This window comes from Leuciscus leuciscus, assembly GCF_965113295.1.
Source record: "Leuciscus leuciscus genome assembly, chromosome: 15".
Classification (NCBI taxonomy): domain Eukaryota; kingdom Metazoa; phylum Chordata; class Actinopteri; order Cypriniformes; family Leuciscidae; genus Leuciscus; species Leuciscus leuciscus.
Window position 1 is genome coordinate 15,753,269 of NC_138739.1, and position 20,602 is coordinate 15,773,870.

General features: G+C 39.7%; 3 protein-coding genes and 1 long non-coding RNA gene across 4 annotated transcripts in view; all 4 read left to right on the forward strand.

The window, feature by feature from the left end:
• LOC309476166 (SLAM family member 5-like) overlaps nucleotides 1-20,602 on the forward strand; it is a 222,374-nt gene that overhangs the window by 84,660 nt on the left and 117,112 nt on the right. The gene's annotated exons all lie outside the window — the stretch shown is intronic.
• On the forward strand, nucleotides 10,489-12,675 carry LOC309475989 (uncharacterized protein; the record flags this gene model as incomplete). Its single annotated transcript, XM_082139048.1, has 2 exons — nucleotides 10,489-11,556; nucleotides 11,623-12,675. 2 exons carry the CDS (start codon nucleotides 10,489-10,491, stop codon nucleotides 12,673-12,675), a joined length of 2,121 nt encoding a protein of 706 aa, XP_081995174.1.
• Nucleotides 15,328-17,830, forward strand: LOC309476190 (uncharacterized protein). The gene is made up of 3 exons (XM_082139439.1): nucleotides 15,328-15,396; nucleotides 16,998-17,309; nucleotides 17,488-17,830. Exons 1-3 carry the CDS (start codon nucleotides 15,393-15,395, stop codon nucleotides 17,802-17,804), a joined length of 633 nt encoding a protein of 210 aa, XP_081995565.1. The 5' UTR covers nucleotides 15,328-15,392; the 3' UTR covers nucleotides 17,805-17,830.
• LOC309476511 lies at nucleotides 18,969-19,485 on the forward strand. The gene is made up of 2 exons (XR_014198223.1): nucleotides 18,969-19,109; nucleotides 19,197-19,485. It is a non-coding gene; the product is annotated as an uncharacterized lncRNA (long non-coding RNA).

The window sequence follows — 20,602 nt, forward strand, 5'->3', positions numbered from 1 at the left end:
CCAGAAGTAACAGAAAGTTTTTTCATACCATGTGTACTTGAAAAGTTAAATGACCTTACCTGTTAGCGTTATTATTGTTCAGTAATGGTGTTAATGATAATGGTGTTCAGATCCGACTCTCTTAAAATTGCAGCTCCTCTACTGGCTGAACATTGAAGCTTGAAAACAAGAATCAATGATTACTATTGCTTATTAGCATGCATATTACTAGGATATTGGCTGTTTATTGGTACTTATAAAGCACATATTAATGCCTTATACATGAATTATCCTTAATGCTACCCAATACCTAAATTTCACAACTACCTTACTGAAATATTCTTAGTGTTGCAGCCAGTCGCTGACGCGCTCAAACATATAATTGTGATAATTGTGTGAATAATTGTACCTGAATTTCCAGTGGTTTTATTGTCCTACCGTACAGCAGGGAGGGTGATGGAGCTTTCAGTGAATAATCCAAAGTTTGTTACGGGATAAATGAGCGGTCAAAGAAAATATACGGCTGCACCTCGCTAGCCACGACAAATCACTTTCAAACAAAAACTGACTCCGTGTTTGATTGAACCCATAAGACAGGTGCTGCCGTCGCCTGTTTGCTGGTGGGCGGGTTCAATAACGCACGCCTCCATGTTGCACTCATAGAAAAGCAAAACCATAGCAATATTAAAGCAAGAAAATCTGAATATAAACAAATGTAACATAACCACACCAAACTATTGTTAACAAAACACATTATTATCATAATTCGACTCAAACCATAATAAAGAAAGCAAATATGGCTCCAACACTTACTAACTATTAAGAGGAAGTAATTAGGATTTTACTTTGAACTCTCCCAAAATAAATAATAACACATTAATTGCATATATTTTTTTCAAAAACAGTAATAGGTAACGCTTTATTTTACAGTGTCCTTATTACATATGTTACATGTACTTACCATAGTAATAACAGTAAATTTAGCATAATTACATGCAACTAACCCTCAACCAAACCCTAATGCTACCCTAACCCTATAGTTAGTACATGTTGTTAATTAATATTACTCAGGACTTAAATATATAATTACACTGTAACAATGACACCTTAAAATAAAGTGTAACCCAGTAATATATTAACATTAAAAAATTATTATATATTATATATTAGTTCATATATATATATATAAAAAATAGGCATAAAGTGGTCTCACAGCCATAGTCACCACTCACATTTAATGATTTTTTTTTCCATACAATGAAAGTGAAGTCCCTAACTTTCTTCCTAGTGTTTTTTTGTTTGTTTTTTTTTAAAGCAACTCATGCTAAATCTTTTATTAATTGAAAATGTATCTTTTGTGTTTGCTGCGAGGTCAATAAGACATAAGCGTGGTGCCTCCAGGTGCGATGAGGTCTTTTATTTTTTTCTTTGCCTCTGAAAATATTTTTTAACTTGTAAATCTGCTTAGAACACTTGCGCTGGAACAACTGGGCGAGTTTACATTTATCCCGGCACTTTTTGAGCAAATTGTGTTGGATTTATTTGTAAACAACAAAAAAGATTCTTCTAACTGATTTCCATAGTACAGTGGTTCTCAACTCCAGTCCTCGGGACACACTGCACTGCACACATATGTCTCTCTCACATTTTGAATATCTCTCTTATCGGACACACTCAGTTCAGTTCATGGAGTCTCTACCAGCGAGCTGATGATCTGAATCAGGTGTGTTAAATAAGGCAGACATATAAAATGTGCAGAGCAGAGGACTGGAGTTAAGAACCACTGCCATAGTAGATACTGGATCAGCTCATAACATGTCTTGCTATGATCTGAGTTCTGCCAGCTGTCCACATTCACCCGCAGAGGTGGGTAGAGTACCCAAAAACTGTACTCAAGTAAAAGTACAAGTACTTATAGAAATATTTACTCAAAGTAAAAGTAAAAGTAATAATCTTAATAGTTACTTGAGTAAGAGTAAAAAAGTATCCAATGAAAAAACTACTCAAGTAGCGAGTAACTTACTTCGGATCATATAGGCCTCTATTTTATATATATATATATATATATATATATATATATATATATATATATATATATATATATTAATTTATATTTCATTTATATATATATACAGTATATATATATATATATATATATATATATATATATATATATGAAGACTTCAGATGCCATCTGAAACTTTCTTCTAAAACAAGCATTTTTATCAAGCTTGTATATTTAAGTTCAGTAATTTCACTTTAATGACAATTAATAGGTACTTTTCATTGCCATTTAAGTGAAATAACTGAACATAAACATACAAACTTGATAAAAATGCTCTTTTAGAAGAAAATTTCAGATGGTACTTAGAGGCTTTTGCATCTGAAGTCGTCATATATGTGACCCTGGATCACAAAACCAGTCTTATGTTGCACGGGTATATTTGTGGCAATAGCCAACAAAACATTGTATGGGTCAAAATTACAGATTTTTCTTTTATGCCAAAAATCATTAGGATATTAAGTAAAGATCATGTTCCATGAAGATATTTTGTAAATTTCCCACCTTAAATATATAAAACATTTATTTTTGTGAATGGATGCAGCACTATCGCCAATATAAATGGACAACTTTAAAGGCGATTTTTCTCAACATTTTGATTTTTCTGTACCCTCAGATTCCAGATTTTTAAATAGTTGTATCTCGGCCAAATATTGTCCGATCCTAACAAACCATACATCAATGGAAAGATTATGTATTCAGCTTTCAGATGATGTATAAATCTCAATTTAAAAAAAATGACACATAAGACTGGTTTTGTGGTCCAGGGTCACATATATAAAATAATATTATTTAGATTTTTTTTATTTAAATGACTATTATTTTCATAAGTAGATTGGCTCTCTTTGCAACAAAAAACATTATTTCTGCCATCTGTAGCCCGAAAATCATTGCCTGTCCTTTGGTTTGTATAATAGTAACTTATACAACTACATTTGGATTATTAGACAATGTCGAAATAAAGTGAATCTGCAGAGTGTTGCATTCAAAGGCATGTAATTGACACAGAGAAGAAAGAGTTAAAACTCTTCACATGTGCTCGCGCTCATGACTGCTACTGAACATCTGAACACAAAAAAACAAACACAAGTACATCGACGGATCTTTTTCTGTCTGTTCTCCAAATTATAATCAAATGTTTATTTCTGCAAGCATGTTTAAACTGGTTAACTGTGTGTACGGCAGGCAAAGGCATTCGTTTTCAAGTCGAGTTCGTACGCCACTGCGCAACAATACACACACACACACACACACACACACACACTCACTACCGCGGGATAGCGGGTGTTCATAAACTGTGAACAACGGTAGCTTACAGTATTTAATGTAGAAATGAATGTATTATGTCCAAAAAACGGGTAATGTCATCCTTTCTAGTAGTGCTATCATGGCATGATAATCTGTTTGGTTGTAAAATGTATTACCTGAGTTAAATGAAATCGAATGTATCGTCCTGTGGAATCATTCATTCACAGACAGCTTACGAAGATGTTCAACTAATAAAGATCTTCATCGCTGGCAAATATATGATGCATTTGAAGATTTGCTCTCACTTGACTGTTCTGTAGGTCCACTGCCACTTCATCCAACGCTCTTGATGTCCTTAAATCTTCCTGTTACGACTCCGAGTCGAGTGTGAATTGAAATCGCTTCAGACGATTCAGTGCGTGCAGGAACTGAACAGAATCAGGAACTGAATCATTCAAACTGATTCGCGAACCGATTTAGACAGATCTGCCAACTTGTTTGATGAAGTCTTTGAACAGAATCGACTCAAAAGAGTGATTCATTTGTGAATTAGCATCGCTCAAGCCCAGAAAAAAAGATACATCGCGCTTGGAATAAACTACGCATTTAACAACACATATTGCATTAAAATAAAGTAACGAGAAGGACGTCGCCCAACGTAACGAAGTAAAAGTACAGTTTTTTCATTAGAAATGTACTCGAGTAAAAGTAATAAGTACCCACATTCAAATCTACTCTTAAAAGTACAATTTTTCCAAAAAAATACTCAAGTAAATGTAACGAAGTAAATGTACTTCGTTACTACCCACCTCTGTTCACCCGTTCCGTTGCTGCGTCCCAATTCAGAGGCTGCACCCTTTAAAGGCCGGTTGCATAACCGTAGCACAACGGAGGCTGTCCCAATTGCCAGATTTCCAGTGTCCTACCTATAATTAATTTGGCTGGACAACTCAAAATTCTCAGTCCCACACTCTATAGCGAGTTTAGGTCTTTTGCCTTATAGGGCAGTATAGTGGCATGAAAGACGGATGGATGGACTGCAATAATCAGAACTACAAACCATGTCTTTCTTTCTGTGGAAGAAAAGCACATTCTGAAAAGCCTTGGCTTAAAGCAACAACATGGAACTTTTCCTCTGCGGTCGCCCTACAGGTTGGAAGCGGAATTGTCCATTACCGCTGTCGTAAAATGATTTACGGTTACTGTATATGAAGCATGCAGATTTTTTTTCATATGGGCAATGATAATATTATTAATCTTCCCCCTTTCATAATTTATACATGTTTAGTAGACTAAACATTTTAACTCAAACATTTGAATTTTGCATGTCGATTGCAATGCTCAAATCTGAACGAGAATGATAGCGATAGCATCCTAACCATCTAAAACTACCATGTTAGGGTTTACTAGCTACCAGATTGATAATTCGCTCATCTACTAGCTGATTCATGAAGATAAATAAATGGAGGACCAGATAGTTTCCGTAACGTAGCCAGGCAGACAACCGATTAGAAAAACTAAAGATAGTATGCAAGCAATTTACAGTTACTTACTAGTTCAACAGCATGACGGCCAAGTCAGCATCAGTCTGGTAACTCTCCTCCTCCATAAGCTAACGCCAGCGAGCAAACGCTCGACCAATATTGATCCTCGTCCTGCCTTTCAGTTTATCACTCTATCTTTTCCTCTTCCGACTCTACTCCGACAAAACCTTGGACTTCTTACGTTTCGCTGCTGCTTCAGCCATGACGAAAACAGACGTACGAAAACAAACGCGCTGGTTGGTCACATTTGAGGAAGTGGTGGGCAAAGTGACGTATGCCGTAAAGCAGTCGAATTTTGTAGTTCTTTTTGAGCGCTGGTTACTACCCGCACCCCGAAGTTACATAGTGCCAGTAAAAGCGATACAGACCCCGTCAGGCTCTGGCAGACGTCTCATTCAACCTATTGTAAGTCGATGTACTATCACAAGGGTCTTGGAAATATATTATGAAGGTTGAAAAGTTACATGTTGTTACTTTAATATTTTTAGCTATATGAAATTGGATTTGTCCAATCATTATAATGCGTTTTGACTAATTTCTACATTTTATTAAAAGCTGTATTAAACTAATTTCAGAGATGTAATTCTGCCAAATACAGATTGTTTATGAAATATTACACATTTAAGCATTAGAATAATCTCTGTATTGGTCATTGCACAATTAGTTTACATGGTTATAAAAATAAAACCTAAAAAATAACTTGCAGGGTGTGAAAATTCTGTGAATGTTATAACATTTGGTTACAGAAAAAGAACCTACCTTATTTGGTTCCCCAACAATAACCATATGGGAGTGTTGTGTGCTGGAACTGGGGTGCTCTATGTAAAACTTGGAGCGTAACATTTGGAATCGTAAGTGAAGAGAAAAACAAAGTGAGTAGAGAGAAAAAAGTTTTAAAAAAGTCAGAGTAAAAAACTAATTACTGTAGAACTAGAAAACATTATTTTGCTTGCAATTATGATCATTTTATTTGTATTTTTTGTAGGCTAAATGTTTTCGTCATTAGTTGATTCATTACTTTTAATTCTGTGATCGCAATGTATTTGGCATCAAATTGACACCAGTGCAGTGGCGTAGCGTCAGGGCATGCAGGGTATGCACGTGCAAATGGGCCCGGGCCAATAGGGGGCCCGCCCATGAGGAGCTTTTAATTAAAACGAGGAAATTAATTTTAAATTCGTGGCCACAATATTTCATTATTTTTTGTATGCTTGTCATCTGTAGTAATTTCTTGTTTCTCCCTAATGTCTACTTTCTCCGACATTTAAGGTGTGCATTTTTTTTTTTGCACCCCGCAGCTGACGTAGAAGAACTACGCTGTCATTTTTTATATGACGCACACTGCATCGCCGCGCCAAATTAAAAAAAGAAAACACAGAGTGAGAGGTTACTATCGGCTAGCTAATTGAACATTAAAGGATGGACAAATACAAACATAAAAGTGGGGCATTAAAGAGAAAAAGGAGGGTGGAGAAGTTATAGTCGCGACACAAAAAGTACCCAAAATAGACCGTTTTTTTGTGCAAACCTAGTGTAAATGACAACGATGTCGAAGGTCCCTGTTACTGTTGACATCGTGGATGAATTTGCCGAAAGAAAGGCCCGGTGAATGCAACTAAAATGAGTGAGTAGTTTTATGTTTTTACATTTTGGGCCGCCGTGCCAAGATCAGTAGGCCTAGTTTATTATTGACATTGGCAGTGCCTTGGTTGTTTTAGATTTGTTTTTGTTCCGTTCTGGTTGTGAAAAATTGTTGGGTAGAGTGTGTTTTTTATGGTATTGTTTAGTATGGTATTTTCTTGATACACTACAGTGAACGTCTATATATGAAAGTCTCTAGCCTATATCTATATCTTCGATGTACTTGTGGGCGGGGGGGCCCGTAAAATTTATTTTGCATATGGGCCCGGGACTGACTTGCTACGCCACTGCACCAGTGTATAATTTGACTGAACTGGATTGCTCATGTTGTTGCATCATGATGCAATTTTAGTTTACTGATTTCTATTTCTGTCTTTGTTTAGCCTACATATATCATGAATTAGGTTTTATGATTTTTTTTTGATGGATTAGTTACGCCAAAGCCAGCCTGTGATGTGTCTGTGGCCTACTAATTTAAACCATAATTTGTTTAAAATCATACATGTAAACAGTTCGAACTATAAATAATTTGCTTTGTTATTATAAACACTAATTTTATACCATTAAAATTTCATTGGAAAGGAAAAAAATAAAGTTGTTACTCATGTTGTGCTGAAGTGTGTCCTCGATCTGCAGCGTCTCTGCGGTTCATCATTATCTGAGCTGAGATGCAACTTTAGCAGACGTTGCTTTCTTTGTAGACGTTCTGCAACAAGTGTCTCTGCTGTTGCTTTAGTGTGAAAGACAGTCATTCTCAGAGCAGAGACTGCAAACCTGCAGAACTTCAACTGTTTGATGATTTAACGGTTGAAAAAGTCACTAAGTTCCTGATTGAGTTTGTGTTTCCTTGCAGAAATCAAAGACGGACGCTGTGTATGAAAATGTTCCCAAAAAGCGATGATCAAACACTGTATTTATCCACCGGAACTGATGTTAAAGCTCATATGGGCCCCTAACTCGCACCTTTTGTTCACATTTATTCTCTGCTAGGATGTTTCCTTCTGTCTCTCTTTTGTTTTTGCTCTTATCACATCTTTTTATTTCATCTGTGTAAAATAAAAATCTCAGCCTGACTTTTCTGTGTGACTTTTCTGACTTTTTGTTTTGTTTTCTGTGTGTGTGTGTGTGTGTGTGTGTGTGTGTGTGGTTCTTGGAAACCAGCCCAGATAGAAGATCTGGATTTGTCTAATGAAATCTGCTTCCAAGACATTTGGACACATTTGTAGATGGACTTGTTTTTCTCTTCGTCTTACATTCTATATGATGTAATGTATATTCTCATTGGACGATTGCTACATCACCCCTTGACAATGTATAAGCAAACGTGCAGAAAATAAAGCTGAAGAAGTTTTGTCAACGGAGAATCGTATCCAAGTTCCTGACTCTTTTTAATGGGCCCATACATTCTTGAGTGAAAGAAGGGATGAGAATTTTGGTTTGAGGTCATGGTCCAAAGGACCGGTTGAAATTACTTCGAACCATCCCTTTAATTTGGTGGTTCATAAATAGTAGACTAGCATCCAACCCCTGCGTCTCAATGTCCATACTATCCATCCAAAACAGTGTGTGAGATTAAAATAAGTGTGTCCAAAAGCACAGTATGTTGAAAAGAGTATGCCAGGCAGAAGTCCCCAGATGGTCTACTATTCCCGGTGTATTTTCGAAGTGTGGATTCGTGCTCAGTCTAAAGGCTAATATTGGCCACAACCCACTGCGCGTTGGATGAGGAACTACAAACACGAGTAAAAAGTGTTAAAAAACTACAAAACATGGCGGATATGCGCGACCGACGGTGGGAGGTTTAGATAAAGGTTTGAGTGACTAATTAAAGTTTTCCAGAAACATGAAGAGAGAAAGATTTCAAATTCTCCTTTACTCCCTCGCCAGCTGGATTGCACTAGCAGCGGTTTTTAAATGTTGGCTAAGATAATGCCAAGGAAATATTGCACAAAGTATAGTGTGTTATAAACGTACATTTTTTTGATAAATGTATGATGTTAATAACTGTAGAAGCGCGTCGTCATCACTGTCTGTGAATTCCTGTGTTCAGTTTTCCCGCTTCTCGTTTGTTTACATTCAGCAGTTTAATTTATTAGTCTCGTTTGTGCTCCTAATTGTTGTACCCTCACATTCATTCTCTGTTCAGTCTCGTTCACGTTAGATGTGTGTCTCAACTCTGTGTTGGATTAAACTTAGTATTGAAATTATCTTCGTCTGTCTGTTTGCTACACACACATCCTGGTGTTGACAATGTTTCTCCTCTCGACGGCTCATCCAGCAGGAGGCGCTCGGAACTTCACAGACTTTGTTGTCATGTTGGAGATGTCCGTGCACTAAAAAGATGAATCATTTCAGTTTATTTTTTCCCAACTTTTGTTACCATTACAGGTACAATATTATAATTAGCCTATTGTGTGTAAGCTCATCATAACTGTTCAAATTTCTCAACAGAATTTGAGAAAACATAAATTCAGGCCTCTACGCTTCTCCGTTTCCCCAGAAGAAAAGACCCGAGGTAAACTCACATGTGCTTTAAGAGTTATTTTGCTCAGATTCACCAATAAAGTCTGTAATCAAAAGCCTGAGATCTCAAACACGAACTCAAACCTAACTGGACGCTGCAATGGGTTTCCTCTTTGTTTTATCTGTACAGAAATGTGGTTTTATCTGTTGGGTGGATACACAGCTTCTGCTGGATGTTTTTTCTCTCTCTCTGTGTCACTAGTTTGTGAAGCATTTGTCCATCTTTTTTGCTGCTGATATGAACCTTTTAATCTTCTACTCCATACAAAACATCTTTACACTGAATAAAGTGCTGTCAAATAAGGGTCAGAGGTCAAACAGAATTGATGCTCACAACATAAAATAAAACACCAGGGGCCGTATGCATAAAGCCACTCAGAGTAAAATTTAAGTCTCGAGTCTGTCAAAATTCTAAGAATGACATCATTTTACTCTTATTCCTAAACTTAAGAATAAGTGTGATTCATAAAAGTTCCTAAGTGTTAAGACTTGGTCTCAGCTTGTAAATTATTTAATAGAGCTGGAAAGGTCTCCAAACTTAGTTAGGATGGCAGCAGAGAGGAGGCGGCCAAGCACTTTTCAACGAAAATATGATGTATTGGAGTTCAATGATGATAATGTTGATCAAATGATAAAAAAAGTTTAATCATCAAGGTATTCTTTTTGTAACTTACCTTTAAGAAATTGTATAGCAATGAAATTAAATGAAAGTAATAATTATATTTTTGGTGACTGAATAAATGCAGTAGTGCACCTGTGATGACTCGGGCCCTTCAGTCCACAGTCCAGCAGGCTCTTGAATAGCATTATTGTGGCACTGACCACACCAAATATACAGTAGTGGCCAAAAGTGATGTTCAGAGGTTTAAAAAAAAAAAAAAAGTATGACCCTACAAGTTTGCTTAAACCATCAAAATGAGGAAAATATTTTATATTTATATATTTTTTTATATTTTAAAATACGAGGGAAAAACAAAACACTAAACTTAGTGAAGGTATTTATCTAACAAAATGATTTAAAGTCACCTTTATTTCTGTTTTCAGTGCTTTGTACAATACAGATTGTTTCAAAGCAGCTTTACAGAGATAACAGGAAAATAATGCAACAAAGTTAGTCTTTGTCCAGCTTAAGTAAGTTCAGTGTTGATTAATTTCTAAGGACTTGGGAGGCAAAATTACCTAACAAATTATACATTTATTAACAGCCCTGCAAGCAAATATTATGATATAAAGTTCCCTTTCGTAAAGGGAACTCCCGCTGCATCGATACTCGATACTTTGGGGAATGCCCTCGGCATGACGCGTCTGAAGTCTGTAATGGAACTATTCCAATCTTGATTGGTGCTCGTCACTCGTGACGTTGCATGTGACGGTGATCCGGAAGCTATAAAAGGGCAACGGAACATAGCCGTATCAGCTTTCTGTCTTCAGCAAGCGTTCTGTGTGACTGTATTGTCTTATTTGGTGTTGTTTGTCTATCTCAATATATATATGGCGAATATAGAGAAACGACTCAGGCGGTGTGCGTCCCCTTGCTCGCGCTATTTGAGCGAGGGTGACACGCACTCGTTTTGTGTTGTTTGTCTGGGAGTGGAGCATGCACGGGCAGTGCTCGAGGGCGCTGTCTGTGCAAACTGTTTTCAGCTATCTATGAGAGAGCTCCGCTCCCGTTTGAGCTTGTTCGATCAATCAGATCAGGCTCGCGTTTCCAGTGCATCAGGCCCCGCGTCTGTTGAGGCAGCGCGCCGCTTGTATGCATGGGATTCGCACGTGGAGCTGGCAGATAACACTGAGACGGTTGCGACCCTTTCTCAGTGTTTATTAACCAGCTCCACTGGTCTCGCGCACGGTTCGGAAGCCCGCGCTGCGGCTTCTTCCGACCGTGTTAAAGACACAGCGTTTGATTTATCTGGCTCCGAGGGGTTAGATATTATCAACACTGAATCACATAAATATGGGGATTCGCCACCCCATATTCCCGTTATTGAGGAATTGCTGGAGGTTGTGACCAGGGCAGTGGTTAAATTAAACGTTGAATGGCCATATAATAAGCAGGAAGCGACTAAGAAAAATAAAATGGATGAGCGCTTCCTGCAGACCCAGTCACAATCTTTGTGTCAGAGCCTTCCCTTTTTCACTGATCTTCATACTGAGGTATCGAGATCGTGGGAAAATCCATGTTCATCTCAATTATTTTCCCCCCATGTATATATTTACTCATCTATTAGGGAATCTAATGAGAATGGTTATGGGGTGATGCCTCGGGTTGAGGAATATTTTGCGAAATATTTTCTCCCTGACGTTGCGTCACCCCTGATAGCTCAGACACTTCCCTCCAAATCTCGTACATCGAATTTGTTAGGGAAAGCTTATATGGCGGTGGGTCGAGCCGGTGCATGCCTACACACGATGGGGTTATTACAGGCATACCAGGCTGACCTCCTCAAAGAGGTGGATGATAACTGGGAGGTCTCACTCAACGGTATTACTGAATTTCGTAGAGTAGCTGACTTATCTCTCCGTATTATTAAGGAGACGGCTCGTGCTATTGGCCGTTCTATGGCAGCAATAGTCGTCACAGAGAGACATTTATGGCTTAATCGCTTGGGGATCGAGGAGAAAGACAGGGCTTTCCTTCTCGATGCCCCCCTTTCACCTTCTGGCCTCTTTGGCGACGCGGCGAGAACCGTTGTCGAAAGGTTTCAGGAGGCAGAGCGACAATCAGCTATCCCCAGTTGTCAATCTAGGTCTCATGGGGTTGCTGCCAGGGGGCAGCCTCAGGGGACAGCCGCCAGTTCAACATATTTTGAGAAGGTTTCCTCTCGTGCCCCCCCGTATAAGGCTTGGGGCCAGAAGAGACATTCTCGTATGAAGCCCTCTATATCGAGGACAGGTCTGAGGACTGTCTCTCGGGCTAAGATGGCTTCAACTAAGAGGTCTTGTCGTAACACGCAGACCCTTATGGCCGTTCCCCCAGGAGAGCGAGTACAGGAGTCTCGCCCCCTTATACAGCCCTTAGGAAATCGATGTTTACTTCCCGCCGCCGATGGCGCTTTGGGACACATCGGCTTCCAGCGAACACAAATCGCAGTATCTGCCCGGAAACGTTGCGGCCCTGTCGAGTTCGCCGCCTCTCAGGAGGTCTGTAGAGAGCATATTTCGGTTAGTTCCTGCCAGTTAGCTGCTTCAGGTCACCGAAACCATTTGAACATTTTTAGCCAAGGCCAGTCTCGAGGGACTGGTCCCCATAATAGCATATTTAGACACCCCGAGGGGTCTTCAAAATATAGCCTGGAGGGTCCTGCTTACAGCGGAGCTAATATAAAAATATTATCTACTAAGGGTGGTTCACATGTCTGCCAGCCCCGAGCAGGGTTGGTTCTTGGAACAGGAAGTCAAGTCTCTCTTAACAAAGGAAACCTCAAGGTGAGCTCTTCCTCGGTTTCGGGAGCCCGGGTTCTACAGCCGGTACTTCATAGTTCCTGTGAGGGAAGGGGAGTAAGGCCTTGTTTCGGATCTCAGGGTAATGGATCAACCTCCGAGGGGGTTCAGATTCAAGATTCCGACTGTCAGTCAGACCAGCTCCGAGGACTGGTCTGTCGTGATAGATCCACAAGGCCCTTAACTCCTCATTCCCTTCTAACCCCATCACGGGAAGTTTCCGAGATCTGCTTTTAGGGGAAAAGCACATCAGTTCCGGATTCTTCCATTCGGCCTAGTATTGTATCCCCGCACCTCCTCGGAATGCATGGTCACTGTCCTAGCTCCATGGAGTCTTCAGGGCATCCTCATTCCTGTCCATTGACTACTAGAGCAGACGGTTCAACACCGAGGTGTTGTTTCGAGTCTCGTGAGGTGCTAGGGAATATGGCTCAGAGTCTAGGAAAAATCACCAGTGCCTCTTCAGAGAAACCGATTCCTGGGGGCGGTGTAGGTTATAGTCATGATGCAGGCACAATTGTCTCCAGCTCAGACACTCATCTTCCTTACCATAGTCATGAATATCAAGCTAGGCCAGGCCACCACTACGTGACCTTATTAAAGAGTGGGCTCGCTGGCAGCAGTGTTCAACATACTATTCTTTGGCCTGCTGTACATGGGGGCCCTGTAGTAGTGGCTCAGGACCAATGGGTTTTCCCCGAGAGGGAACCCACTCCGCATGACCAGAGTTACGCGCACATGCCCTCGTTTTCTGATCATGGGGAGGAAGTTATGGTTCCTGCTCCTAGTACCTGTGTTGGAAACACAGGGTCTGAGGAAACTTCAGAGAGACCATTAGGTTCTATTTTTGACAGACACTATGTCGATGGTCTCTCTGATCAAAGAGGGGGCAGTCATCCTGTCGAGGCAGGGGCTGCAGCCCGGGGATTTCGAACTCCACCCCAAGTTGGCTTTAGCCGGGATGGAGGTCGGTTTGTCAGAGGTGCTCCTGTTTCCCCTTTATGTGGACGGCCACCTTCTGCGCCACCTCTCCCATGCTCTTCCAGCTCTGCTGGGTTTGGACATCATGATACAGACATGGTTGAGGCCATGTCTGTGTATACTTTCCCCGATTGTTCTGCCCCCGGGGGTTCTAGAGTACAAGAGGGTTCAGCAGTAGGGGATCAGCTTACTCTTAGTGGCCCTGTACTGACAGGCCCAAATATGGCTTCCAAACATCTGGGCCCTTCTGGCAGGCCTTCCGCGGTGAATCCGGATCAGGATGGTCCTCCCTCTTCAGCCCAAGGTCATGATATTTCACCCTTGGCGGTAGCCCAGGAAGCTACTGGATTGGCCCCTGAGGGGGACCAATTCATAAATTCTGGTCTCTCAACCGAGGTTGTTGAGACCATTGTAAACTCTAGAGCCCCCTCCACGAGGAAACTTTATGCATTTAAATGGAAAAATTTTATTTTATGGTGCAGAGAACATCAGTTGGACCCAGTTAACTGCCCAGTGGCTTCAGTACTGGAGTTCCTCCAGAATCGTTTCTCTGACGGGCTCTCCCCGTCCACGCTTAAGGTCTATGTGGCGGCTATATCAGCTTTCCACACGCCTTTAGGGGTGGGCACGCTGGGGACACACCCACTCATAATTCGTTTCCTTCGTGGAGCCAGGAGGATGAGGCCTGCTATCCAGCCTAGGGTCCCCACGTGGGACCTGGCAGTGGTCCTCGAAGGTTTATCCCTGGCACCCTTCGAACCCCTGGATAAGGTGTCTGAGAAATTTTTATCCTTTAAGGTAGCCTTCCTGCTCGCTATTACTTCCCTGAAACGAGTTGGCGACCTGCAGGCGCTATCTGTGGCTCCCTCTTGCCTCGAGTTCTCTCCTGGCAGAGTGAGAGCCATTCTCCACCCTAGACCTGGCTACGTGCCTAAGGTGCCCACAAATGTGGCACGGTCTATAATCCTTCCGGCCTTTCATCCTCCACCGCATGTGTCGGCTGATCAAGCTAAGTTACACTTGTTATGCCCGGTCCGAGCTCTTGAGGCCTATGTACATAGGACCTCGGGCTGGAGGAAGTCGGACCAGCTGTTTGTGTGTTTTGGGTTATCCAAGAAGGGCTCCCCGGTCTCCAAGCAGACTATTAGCAAGTGGATAGTAGAGGCTATTTCTTCAGCTTACGAGGTGCACAATCTGCCTTCACCTCTCCTGATAAAAGCTCACTCAACCAGAGGAGTGGCATCCTCTAGAGCCTTGCTAGCAGGGGTTTCTCTTCAAGAGGTCTGTGATGCCGCTGGCTGGGCCTCCCCACACACCTTCATCAAACATTACAGTCTGGATCTGTCCTCTACACCAGGTTCACAAGTTCTCATGTCTTGAGTGTGCCAGATTGCTTCACACCAGGGCAGGGTCTCTCAGTGTGGCGGCGTGGGTATTCGTTCCCCAAAGTATCGAGTATCGATGCAGCGGGAGTTCCCTTTACGAAAGGGAACGTCTCGGGTTACGTATGTAACCCTCGTTCCCTGAGTAGGGAACGAGACGCTGCATCTCTCGGCCACACTTTTCGTGCTCCTGAGAACGACTTGCTTCGACCCTTTAAAAGCTGATACGGCTATGTTCCGTTGCCCTTTTATAGCTTCCGGATCACCGTCACATGCAACGTCACGAGTGACGAGCACCAATCAAGATTGGAATAGTTCCATTACAGACTTCAGACGCGTCATGCCGAGGGCATTCCCCAAAGTATCGAGTATCGATGCAGCGTCTCGTTCCCTACTCAGGGAACGAGGGTTACATACGTAACCCGAGACGTTCTTTGGCGTAGACCCCGTCCGTAGCTCGCAATCAGACGGTAACGTAATCTGCATTTCCTGCCTGAAGACGAAGGCGCAGCCGACCCCCTGGAAGGGACCATCTTGGTGGTGGTGGGAGGATGGAGGTGAATGTAGGCGTCAGCATCTGCAAACTCAGACATGTGTAAGTAACAATCTTTTATACTACAAGTATTAGAACATAATTGGATAGATGAGAAGGTAATAAGTGACATAACAATTTAGTCTTCCTGACAGAACTTATGCTAAAGCTTTCATTTCCATTGTAAAAAATCATTAGTTATCTATTTAGTTCATTTATCTATCGTCCAGCTCAGTTCAATTCTCATATAATGGTTTCAATGCAGATAGATCAATAATATTGTTGAATATTAAGTGACAAAAAAGGGCAAACTACAGCTACAGGTTTTAGAAAAACTAAAAAGCTCACAGGAGAAAAAAATCATACATTGTCTGCAACATAGTCAGTTATTAATATTTCATTGTCCTCTCTTGTTTTTTTTTTCATGCGTTTATAATTTGTTTGTATGATAGCCTGGCTAAAAAATATGTCTGTACAAATTGGAATGTTTCATTGTGTTTCATATGTTTCACAAATAAACAGTTGACTCCAGGCACAACTACACAATAAGCTTACAACATCTTTAACACATTTTGAATACTATTTGAATAAAGGGTAAATCTGACAATTTTCCTTTGCCTCACAGCATCAATAATCACGTGATAACTTCTATAATAATGATAATGTGATAACTTTGCACAATGCAAAGCACTTTTAAAAAAATGTATTGAAATATTAAAGTTTCAGTGTCTTAATTCAATTCAGAGGTTGAGGGCGGCCATTTTGGGTTGACATCCTTGTAGTCCTTAGTTAAGTCCCACTTCAGTCAGTACTTAGGAGTCTTAGACTTTACTGAAAGTTGCTTTTAGCTTCTTTATAAAAGTCTCCTACTCTTAGAGAAGTCCTACTTTTTACTAAGAATTTTTTGACACTTAAGTCAAAGCTTAAGACTATTCGTAAGAGTAATTCTTAGAAGTTTTATACATGCGGGCCGAGATATGGATCTAATCCAACACTCATGCAACGTTTCACTCAACTAATACAGGGCCAGAATTCAAAGAAAATATAAGATCAGCAACAGCTTTATTTTCATGACTTCCTCTGATGAAGGAAACTGTGACGGAGGTTGCAACTTTTTGAGAGACGTTAAATATCACAGTTTAGTCGTGTTTCCGATCAGTCGGAGTGTCATCAGACATTTTAAGGATCGCTGTCGTAGGGTTTTCAGTGAACCGATGAAGAAAATGTTTCTCAAATTATTTTTGTTCTGTTTGTGGCGTCTGGATGGTGAGTTTGAAATGTGTTTTTAAGGCTTCAGTTGCTTCTGTTTTAATTTCTGGTGAAATTAGTCAGAGATGCTTAACATTGACTGTTATTCTCAAGTATAAGTTATTGATTTTTAAAGTTTTGATTCAGGTCTAAACTCATTTATTAGGGATATGTTAAATAAGTATGAAGCTAAAATACCCAGCAGCATTCATTTAAGTGTGACATTACTCTTAAAAGTGTCTCTTTTGATTTAAATGTGTCTATAGTATTTCACATTTCATTCATGTTTTATGTTTATTTTTGCTGCAGAATGTTATTCACTTCAGATTCAAAGAATTTTAGTGAAGCTTCATCAAACCGAAATCAAGTTATTTAAATCTTTAATCTGTGACAAACTCTCTCTCTCTGTTCTTCAGGTGTGTTTGGTTCTACAGGAGTTTTACCAATGTCAGAGATGGAGGGAGATTCGGTCACTCTAAACATTGGTAGTGAGGACATGAAGAATGGAAGTCAAATTTGGTGGCGGTTTGGAAAATATTTACTAGCTGAAATAAATGTAAATAATGACAGCATCACTGTATATGATGATGTTGCTGATGGGAGATTCAGAGACAGACTGAAGGTGGACAATCAAACTGGATCTCTGACCATCACAACCGACCATGGTGGAGATTATAGAGTAAATACCAACCGAACAATGAGCAGAGTTTTCATTCTCACTATCAACTGTGAGTTAAATATTTGTTTCATCTTCTTATTTTTTAATCACTCCATATAATATCCACACACCATTTTACTCTATTCTGTTGTTTTATGATATTATTTTCTCAAACAATCATAAAGTTATAAGTTAATCTGTGACAAACCCTGTTCCTGTTTGTTCTCCATGTGTGTTTGGTGATGCAGATAAGATGAAGTCAGTGTCAGTGTCGGAGGGAGATTCAGTCACTTTAAACCCTGGGCTTACTGAAATAGGCCTACGAGAAAATGACATACTGTGGGAGTCTGAAAAGAATCTACTAGCTTTCACTGATGGGATATACATTAATTATATTGGGAGATTCAGAGACAGACTGAAGCTGGACAATCAAACTGGATCTCTGACCATCACAAACATCACAACTGAACAGGCTGGAATCTATAAACTTAATATAGCTAGAGCAGAATCATCTTTATCATTCCCATCATCAAAAACATTCAATGTATCTGTGTATGGTGAGTAGAAATCATATCCCAGACAGCAACAGTGTCGGCCCAGATCCGGTATATGTGGAATCCACGTGTGCCAGATGTGGGCCGGATCTGGGTTGTCCTTTCCTTCATTCTCATTTATCAACTTTTTCTCACGTAAATTTTATTCGTGTTGTCAAACTGAAATTATCATTATTGCCGCTTCAACATCAGTGTATTTTACAAACTGTTTTGTAAACTGTATGTTTATCTTGTAAAAAATACTAAATGTTTTTTTTCTTGTACCTATGTGTATTTAAATGTAAAAAAAACCTAAAAGAAACATTATGTGGTTGAAAACACTGATTTGACAAGTGCAGAGCGCATCCGTCTTTGGCTCAGCACCAGTCATATGTTTTCTTATTTTATAGTGTGAGATGACAGACCGTATAAACACTCACTCAACACATTGAACCGAAAATCAGATTGTTGATTAGATTTGGTTATTTCTGCTGCTGCAGAGCAAACACACACGTGTGCTGTGAGCAAGATATGCTGCTGCTGTATATAGCGTACATGAGTTACCTGAAGCAGATCTATACAGGTGGAGCTGGGGAAGGTGGAGGGTTTCTGAAAGAGCGCCGCACTGCTAATGCAAATGCTGACCAAGTATTTGAAGTTTGAGCAGATACAGCAGGAACCAATCATCTGTGCCCTATAGAGAATCATGTGGATTTAATTAAGGACCAATCAGACGCCATCTAGAGTTTCATAACAGAACTTTGTATTTGTTCAGATTTCTCCTTATTCTCTCATGTTTTCCAGCTCGTCTGCCTGTTCCTGTCATATTTAGTCACACTTGTTCATCATCATCATCATCGTCGTCATCAAATTGTTCATTGTTGTGTTCATCAGTGGTGAATGTGAGTGACGTGACTCTCTCCTGGTACAAAGGAATCAGTGTATTGTCCAGCATCAGTGTGTGTGATCTCAGCATCAGTCTCTCTCTACCTCTGGAGGTGGAATATCAGGATAAAAACACCTACAGCTGTGTGCTGAACAATCCCATCAGCAACCAGACCACACATCTGGACATCAACACACTCTGTCACACATGTGCAGGTACCACAGCACTGATCATCTTAGTTGAAGTCAGTGCTGATATTAGCGTTTAATGACTGATCTGATCTCAGTTTGATGTTTTTATTCCTCAGACTCTGTCCACTGTTGTGGTCCTACTGAAGCTGTGATCCGATTGGTCCTCTCTGCTCTGGTGGGTGTGGCTACTGTCATTGTTCTGGTTTATGATATCAGATCCAGAAGAGCTGAACAAGATCAAGCACATATTCACACATCAGGTACCTAACTGATGATGTCATTTCTCACAAATTGTTTTTACATAAATATTTGTTCGATTTATGGCTTTATATGTTCATCTTTTTCAGGAAGTATTGAAATCTAAAGCAGCACGCTGAACATCAGATGTTCTTCAAGTGTATTTCTTGTTTTTCTAGTGTTTTTGTCCTTATAAATGTAGTTTATTACTCAAGCTTGCTCTCCCTTTGCATTTTCAGTGTCTTGATATTTTTAAAAACAATTTAAAGGGCTTTATTGTTTATATTTCCCTCAGACATGTAAAACAAATGAATAGAGACAATCACACTATACTACTACCGCTCTCCATTTGTCATATGTATTTTTCATGCCTTTATCAATAAAGTTTTCTCACTCTGAGGTTCAAGAGTCTCTCCATGTTTTATACATTTATTAAGTCGAGCCACGTGACGTCTCCTGGAGGAATATAAACGTTATACATATTTTAACAAGTTCAGCAGTGCGCCACTAAAAGCTTTACATTAATAAAACGTTATTTATTAATTTTTATGTTACTATTAAGCTTATTCTTCTCTAAAACAATATATTTTTTAATTATTATATTTGTACCTCTGCAAGATTTTCTAGAGAAAACCATAATTTATATAGCTAAAACATATTTTTTTTTATTAATGTACTGAAAAATTTACATTAATATAATGAGTTAATTTTCCCATAAGGACTCTTTTAACACGAGGTTCAATAGAAACGGATATCTAATCCAACACTCATGCAACATCTCACTCTTCTGCTCTTATTTTTCATACGGGGACAGAATTCGTTTGAAAATGTCACAGATCAGTCGTGTTTCAGATCAATCTGAGTGTTTTCTGACATTTTAAGCATCACTATCATGGGGTTTTCAGTGAACCGATGAAGAAAATGTTTCTCAAATATGTTCTGTTCTGTTATAGCGTCTGGTTGGTGAGTTTGAAATGTGTTTTTATGCCTTCAGTTTCTTCTGTTCTGGTACCATGTAATAAATTACTGGTTAAATTAGTCAGAGACTATTCATTCACTATTCTCATGTGTAAATGATTAAACTGTGATTAAACTGTGATTTTACTGTGAGATCTATTTTTAATTCAGGTCTAAACTCAGATTTTTATATGGAACAAAAACTTAATATATAATTGCTATAAGAGTAATACCACACTAATATTTTATGTAAACAATTTTTTTTTATTTATCATATTTTGTCTTTGTACTGCAGCAGAATGTTCTTCACTTTACATTTATAGCAACACTATGTAAATTTTTTTACCTTACAATAATGTTTCCAAAATCGTATCAGTGGTTCATCAAGTCGTAACAGGGTGAAAGGCACTTCTGGATTCGCTTTGCAGCCCTATATCTGCTATAACCACACCGTGTAAGATTGCCAAACCGGGTCACGTTTCTGTAGTTCGAATGAGACATAAGAAACTACAAATTTGACTTGCTTTACGTCAAGCATTACAATAGTCATTATTTAGTT